General features: G+C 53.6%; 3 protein-coding genes across 3 annotated transcripts; 2 read left to right on the top strand and 1 right to left on the bottom strand.

Moving 5' to 3' along the window:
* Window positions 1-248: 248 nt before the first annotated feature.
* On the bottom strand, window positions 249-1,972 carry N0V89_012405 (uncharacterized protein; the record flags this gene model as incomplete). The annotated part of the gene is made up of 3 exons (XM_056221126.1): window positions 249-784; window positions 835-1,618; window positions 1,688-1,972. The coding sequence occupies 3 exons, from the start codon at window positions 1,970-1,972 to the stop codon at window positions 249-251; spliced, it is 1,605 nt and encodes a 534-aa protein (XP_056065113.1).
* A 1,062-nt stretch (window positions 1,973-3,034) lies between these two features.
* On the top strand, window positions 3,035-4,352 carry N0V89_012404 (uncharacterized protein; the record flags this gene model as incomplete). Its single annotated transcript, XM_056221125.1, has 2 exons — window positions 3,035-3,919; window positions 3,969-4,352. 2 exons carry the CDS (start codon window positions 3,035-3,037, stop codon window positions 4,350-4,352), a joined length of 1,269 nt encoding a protein of 422 aa, XP_056065112.1.
* Window positions 4,353-5,998: 1,646 nt separating this feature from the next.
* N0V89_012403 (uncharacterized protein) lies at window positions 5,999-7,533 on the top strand (the record flags this gene model as incomplete). Its single annotated transcript, XM_056221124.1, has 3 exons — window positions 5,999-6,469; window positions 6,520-6,735; window positions 6,838-7,533. The coding sequence occupies 3 exons, from the start codon at window positions 5,999-6,001 to the stop codon at window positions 7,531-7,533; spliced, it is 1,383 nt and encodes a 460-aa protein (XP_056065111.1).
* Between the last annotated feature and the right edge of the window lie 188 nt (window positions 7,534-7,721).

Raw genomic sequence — 7,721 nt, 5'->3', positions numbered from 1 at the left:
TCCGCATCGTGGCGCAGCCCCCAAGCCCCCCAAAGCCATACCGCCTCGCGTCATATCCAAGGAGTGCGCATCGTCGCATGCAGATTCACCCATCAGAGATTCGGAAGGTCCATGGAAGAATGCTGGCTTGTATATTTCCACCGAATCATGTACCCGTTGTTCGTATCATTTGCTCAATTACACTGTTACAAAAGCGCCCATGTACAGCATGCCGTCTATCTGTGCCACCGATCGGATAAGTGCGTGAACTACACGCCCCACTCCCACACGCCCGCAGACTTGTTCCGCGCAAGCGGGGCAAATCCGTCAATAGGACTGCGTGCCGCAGAAGCGAGCTGTCGCCCTGGGTAAGCACCCTGCGGCAAGGCTGCCTTGTTCCCACTGCCCTGCAGCCTCATCTTTTCGAGCATGGGCGTCATTCCTTCGTATTCAAGAGCAGAAATTCCCTCATCGAAGATACGGGGTTGGGGATCAGGACCCTCGTCACCGTCTCCCCCATCATCGCCCATCTCATTGCGCAGAACCTTGACTTGCGCCTTGAACGCTCGCCAAAACTCGTATTTGTCAAGCGGGTCTTCGTCTTCGTCGCTTGCTCCAATCTTGACAGATTCATCGTCCTCATCGTCTCCGTCGTGGGTCCGCGCCAACTCGAGAAGAGTCGCTACGAAAGCTTCCTTCAAGTATGCGAAGGAGAAGTCGTCAGTGATGCCTGCAATCGCCTCACACAGTTTGCTTGGGAATTCAATGCTCTTCTTGTTCTTCAGCTTGTTTCTCCAGTATTGTGCTAAAATGGTCAGCTTCATTATCCGAACCAGGAACAGTAGAACCGCATACCATATTGGGTTCTCTCGCCCTTGTTCGGCAGCGGGAACAGATACTTGCGGTCGAATCGTGAAGGTCGCTTGGAGAGGCCCGGATCCAGCTCGTCCAGGTGGTTTGTCGTTGCGATCATGAGAATGCCGTCATTGTTCTCCAGCCCGTCCACCTCGTTGAAGAAGTAGCTTCGTGTACTTTTGGTCACGATGGTGTCGATGTCCTCCAGCACCAACATACAAGGTGTCATGGATCTCGCCATCATAAAGACCTGTCTAATACTCCAGGGATAGGGTGCACTCTTCACGTACAAGGTCACCACTGGTTGTTTGCGCTCCTGGACCGTATGCATGAGAGCTTTCAGGGAAATCGTCTTGCCGTTGCCCACAGGGCCGTGAAAGATCAGACCGCGTTTCCATGGCACGCCGTATTCGCGATAAATGTCTTCGTTATCGAAAAACTTGTTCGCAACTTCGGTCAAAGCCTTCTTCATCTTGGGATCAAGGATCACATCCTCCCACTTCGCCTTCTTCACTTCGTCCCAGAGCTTGGTCGATCGCTCCCAGAAATTGTCGTAGACGTAGATGGCTGGCTCTTCCTTGATGAGCCAGGCCCCAATCGTGGACAGAAGCCGATTAACTACCGATGAGTGCGAAGTTGCAGTCTCGCTACCGGTGGGTTCCTTCAAAATGTACTGAACCGAGGACAATCCATAGACGATTGTGTACAGAATAAATTGCTCATTGTTCCAGGTATACTTGTACCTCCCGTAGAAGGTGATGTCGGTAAGATGACCTGATCCGCCCTACACAAGCACACAAGGATTAGCAATCGCTCCCGTGATTTGTTGACGGTACAGTATGGAACAACGCACTCTGTGATCTGGCCCTACAAAGCCTGTCCAGCGGATGACAGGTTCGGTGTCATTGTCTAATTCAGCTTGAGCGTAGCCCGCCGCGGCAAATTGAAGAAGATTGACATTGTTGCCGGGCACGCTCGTAACAGTCAACTCTGGGTGTTTCTCTCGCAAAGCCGTGACGACTTGGACGTCGGGATCGAAGCCCTTGCCGTTCAGCAATTGCCGATAGTCGGGAAACAGCTGCGGCGGGTTATGCGGGCTTTCGTTCTCGATGAGCGTGAAGTCGTCTGCGGATGCCATGTTTGTTAAGACGGGTGTGGAGAGTGAGTAGAATGTTTGGTCGCGATCGAAACAATCGTTTGTACTCCCAGGCAACAGCCCCAAGGTTTACTAGAGTAGCTGCGCGTTGACGCTGCGTTGCTGTGATTGGCTTGTGGGGAGGATGGAGACACTGCCCCAGAGCTTCAGGTGCAACGATGACGTCTGGTGTTTCACTCTCGGACAACGGTGGGAGGCCTTGGGTGTGGGGTGTAAATACAATCGCGTTGAGAAGCTGCAGGAGGAGGAATTGCGCGATCACCGCGAGGTACCTTCGAAAAGGATGACTTGCGTGGCGGACGCCGTGAAGAAAGTCTTATGTTGCGTGGTACCGGCACTGATGCGGAGAAAGCAATATCGGAGGCGTCGTACCTTCCCGATCCTCTCACGCCCGTCCTTGGAGAGATACGGTGCATGTGGCCTTAAGAGACGTGCGCGTGGAACCCTGCGCTCAAGTGGGCGTGCTTCGGCCATCGCTATGGAATGCAACCGCGCCCGCAACGACTAGCTGTGTTGTCTATTGCGGACAACGTTGCGAGAGACGTGGTCGGGCTGACTAACCGCGACTCTCCGACACGCTCATTGAGTGGACCGAAAGCTGTGGGCTTTCACATGCAACTGGCCTCCGCATACCAACGTGAACAGAGAGCGCGTGCGTCTCAACGGCATGCTAACGCTTGGCCTGTCAACCATATAATGCCCCCTCACTGTGACCCGCGTGTTCCGTTCAGCATCAATCTGCGAGTCGTGAGTCCACCAACACTCGCAGTCGCGCCAAGCGGTCAAGGTTTGTGAGAGTCTGGCCGTTCACGTGTCGGCTGACCCTGGCGAAGTTCATGTCAATTGGCGACCATCCATTTCCTCAACGATCCACGCAACAATTGACGGCGGGGCGAGCGGGGGTGCAGCGCTCCGTATTTGTTCGTCATCTTCCTTCAGCAGTCCATCTTTATAACCTACATCTTGTAATTGGGCGAGTTTCCAGCATATCCATCGCATCACATTCGCACGGCATCGCGGAACGTCGGAACTAGCAGAAGCGACATGGCGGAAGACCCTTTAACTACAAGCTCGACACAGCAACCGCCCATCTATCGTCCCATACCTCGCCGCAACTTCTCCACACAGACAGACGCCTCGTCAGACTCGCCCGCACACGCTTTCGTCCCGTCAACGCCACCCGGCGTCGCAGAGACGCAGAACCGCCCATCGGATTTCCTTGCGCAGCTCAACGCGCGCCTGCTGCGGACATACAATGCGGGTCTCAATCTCAACGACGATGCAGAACCAGAAGGAGCGCCGCCACCGCGGAATAAAAGTCTCATGAACCTGACTAAAAGCACGCTTTTTGGCATCTACGACGACGATGCCAGCACACCAGTGGAACAGAGTGTCCCGGAGACGCCCTGGGGCATGGGCACAGAGACACCCGGAAGGAAACATCCAGGCGCAACCAGATGGGATAGTGGAACAGATAGCCCTGCTCTAGGTCTCACCATGCAGCCGCGCAGGAGAACCGCCAATAGCAATCGCGAAGCAGCACGGTCACCGTCTACCAGACAGGGTCTAAGGCCGCAGAGGAAGGGTGTTTGGAAGTACACTGTATCTCTAGGGAAGCTAGCAGCTTTGTTCCTTTTTGGCGTCACCTACGGCGTCATTGTCAGCCACCTGCACGACACTAGGGAATTGGCCGCCGTAAGGGTAGAAGGCGTAGACCGAGGGAACTGGACATATCTTGCAAGCTGGGGGATTGCCGGCCTTGTTCTAGGCAGTTGCCTGCCATACGTCGAACTTACGTGGGGCCGGCAGCCGGCGAAAGGCCTTGAAGAAGAGTGTGCGCCGGAGCAGGAGAACGAAACGGGCTTCAGCGAGCAGTGGAACGACATAGTGCGGAGCGTGGGCGCTTTCCTGGCAATAGCATTCGCCATCGTAAGTGTTAACCTACACCCACTCCTGGCATCAAGCTAATCAATGACAGCGCAAACTCCCCTGGCAGTCCACCCTTCAGCTCACCCTCACGCTCGCCCTCGTCAACCCCGCTCTTTGGTACATACTCGACCGTACCAAGCCTGGCTTCTCATACTCTCTCCTCGTAACATCTGTCCTAACCTCCTTCATCTTCCTCTCAGACCCCGACATTCTCCCTTCGCCCTCCCTACCAGCCACGATCAACGGCACGCACGTACCATCGGCTGCACGATTGCAGGGTCAGCAAGACATGTTTGTTGGCGTGGTTAGCTATGACACGCTAGCTGTAGTGACATGGGTGGGCAGCGTGCTGTTCTGCAGTTGCGTGTGCTTTGGGAGTATTGGCCGACGCCTGGCCGTGTGGGATCATAGCGAGTTGGCAAAAAAGAGATAGATCTGATACCCGATGATGGCATGTTGAGCGATTAGCGGCTGTTTCTGGATATTGGTATTGTATTATATATTGTAATGGGTGGATCAAAAGGGCATGGAGGATATTATCTCAGCCTGGGAAGGTTTCTATATCAGGCGTTATCTAGCCCGCCGAAGAGCGTTTGGCGAATGATACTTTTGTGGACATATTGTTGAGATGTTCACGTGAAAACTGAGCTCAGATATGTGACGATCAAGTTGTGCCTTGATTAAACGTCCTGTCGATCGTACGCTGTCCCTATCATACTTTGGTCATCCCTCGATCAGCCTCCAGGTCCTCATTGCCGAGTGTGTACACCCAAATGAATACCAGATGAATATCTAAGGAGGAGCCCGCGAGCGTAAGAAGCGTAATAGAAGCCATGCACAGCTCATCCCAATCATCTCCACATATCTCTGCGCACACATAGCTTCCTCACGGTGCTTGACATGTGCACAATGGCCAGCCGTCTCCGAATCCGCCGTGGGCTTTCACTCTGCAGAAGACAGCCGAATCCCTAGGCTACGTTCGTTCAAAGATCAAAATTGGTCATCAGTTGATCAGCGCAGCAACCGACTTGGAACGCAATGTCTGCATTGAATGTTCCATTATCTTGCATGAACGAAGCAGTCTCTTTGACTCGCTCGAGGTGACATTAATGTCAATTTCAGTTGGAGTCTCAAGACTGAGGCAAGGATTTAAAAGGTGTGTGTCTCATTACGGTTGTTGGCTTCGCCATACTTGCCTGTGTTAGTGTCGATGCTTAGTTTGCGCCTTCCGCCGATGCAGCGTTATGTCAGATATCGCGTACGCCCGTACGCCCCACACAGCATGCAAAGGTTGTTGCTTGAAAGGCTCGAGACCTCGGCAATGGACCATGACGTCGTGTGGGGTCCATCTTTATCACCTTTCCTCCACTCTACCTTGCTTTCCATCTTTCTCGGTGTCACTTCGGGCAGGTGTAGCGAGCATTCTCGTCTCGAGATCCACCTTCTGAAGGCTTCGTACACCGGTGAAAGCACAACAAATTGACTAATCACAGGCTAGCAGGTTAGCCGCCTTGGAAGGGCTGACTTAACGCTTAAACGGCAATTCCGACCGCCTTACGGCCTTGGAATCTCTAACGATACTCCACACTTGCTGGAGTACGATCCCCGCAAAAGGTTCTCCGCGTACCCACTCTTTCATTTCACAAGACGATCTTCCCCGGATACATCATCTCATGATTCGCACCGGCTTCCTCGATTGGGCAATGGTGCATATGTCGAGTGTGTACGATGGACGTTGGGATAACTACATATGCTTGATTTCGCCTCCACTTAATTCTGAATCATTCTGGGTCGTGCTCTCTACTTCTGGCACTCGAGCTTTATCGGATCCTACAGCTTGAATAGCCCTTGTCAAAACCCATCGTGAGCAGTCATGGGTGTTCTTGAATTGAGAGGCAAGCGCCTCATAGCAGTCATCTTGATGACCGCTGGCTTCGACTTCCTTCTCGTCGGATGCAAGTCTTTCCCATATCTCCTCCATCCACCTCCGCTAATGAGTAGTAAGATGACCAAGGTCTCTTCGGTGGTATCCTGGGCGGGGAACGCTTCAAGAACACACTCGGCAACCCGAACCCTACAATGACTGGACTCGTCACCGCGATATACGACGTCGGATGCGCGTTGGGAGCCATAATAGCCTTCATGTTTGGCGAACAGATTGGACGCAAACGATCGATCATCTTTGCGAACATTGTCGTTATCATCGGTGCTTCTATTCAGACCGCGTCCTTCGAGTACTGGCAGATGTTCGTTGCGAGAATCATAGGCGGTATTGGTGTGGGCTTCTCCACAGTCGCTATTCCGATTTTGCAGTCTGAGACACTGCCAGCGCACAACCGCGGTGCTCTTCTGGTCGTTCAGTCTGCATTGATCATTATCGGCGTTGCGCTTGCATCGTGGCTTTGCTTCGCTTGCTTGTACGCGAACAGCTCGCTCCAATGGCGGTTTCCGGTATCCTGCCAGATCTTGTTCTCGATCTTGGTGCTGAGCTTGTCGCCTTGGCTCTGTGAGTCGCCTCGCTGGCTGGCTCAGCGCGGTAGAGTTGACGAGGTAAGTTCCCTTATGTCAAGCACTCGTTAACAATACTAATCTGTCGATAGGCCAAGAACATCATTAGTCGACTACTCGACAAGCCCCTGGATGATGAAGAAGTACTAGGCCAGCTACAAGAGATTCTAGACGCGATCGAAGCTGAGCGGAACGAAGAAGAGCCCTCGTGGAGTGAGGTCTTCAGCAACTCAACCAAGACCCGCAATCTCCATCGCGTCGTTCTTGGAATGGGCCCTTACATGATGAATCAATGGAGCGGAGTCAACGTACGTAACGCCTCGATGCGAATTCGATATGCCCCTAGACATAGACACCTTGTACCCAGCCCCCCTTCTTCAACATACACTAACCTCTCTCCGCGCATCTAGGCACTATGCTACTACCTCGCCTACATCCTCGAAAACTACATGGGCTACTCTCCCAGCATGGCCCTCATCCTCGCCTCCGTCGCCTTCACCCAATACGCCGTCTTCTCCTGGCCCCCCTACTTCTACATCGACCGCATCGGCCGCCGCTGGTCCGTCATGCTCTCCTCCGCCGGCTGCGCAATCTGCATGGCCATCATCGCCGGCGGCCTCTCCACAAACAGCTTCTCCAGCGCCGCCGCAGCAGTCGCCTTCATCTTCCTCTACCTCGACTGTTTCACCTCTGGCATCCTGCCCGTCTCCTGGTCCTACTCCTCCGAGATCCAGCCCCTCCGCGTGCGGAACAAAGCCACCGCCGTGGGCGTCTTCTCGCACTGGATCAGCAACTTTGTGGTCGTCATGGTCACGCCGATTGGGCTTGATTCCATCAAGGGGAATTATTTCTGGGTTTGGGCGGTCATTTGTGCGAGTTTTGTGCCGCTGACGTACTTCTTTGGAGTGGAGACGAGCGGGAGGACGCTCGAGCAGATTGATGCGATGTTCTTCGATGAGCCGAGGTTGTTGATGGGACTGAATCCGGAGAATAGGAGGGTTGTGCGGGGAAGCAAGACGGATGAGGAGCAGCGATACAGGAACATGGCCCATGCGAATGAGAAGGAGGAGGTCGTTATGTCGGAGAGGGTGTCGGAGAGCAATTAGGACGGCGCACAAATGGGAAGAGGAAGGTGCAAGGGCCCCTCCTCGTCGAGGCTAGATTGCAGTGAACAGAGGTACTTTATGGCAATTTGATCGTGTACTGTTCTTCCGCCTTCAGCTCTGAGCTCGCGATCGAGACGCTCAAATTACTTACACAGAAACGTCATCCCAGTGCCATTACTCGAGTAAAG

Source organism: Didymosphaeria variabile (assembly GCF_027946475.1).
Source record: "Didymosphaeria variabile strain IMI 356815 chromosome Unknown scaffold_10, whole genome shotgun sequence".
NCBI lineage: Eukaryota > Fungi > Ascomycota > Dothideomycetes > Pleosporales > Didymosphaeriaceae > Didymosphaeria > Didymosphaeria variabile.
This window is presented reverse-complemented; position numbering and strand designations above follow the sequence as displayed.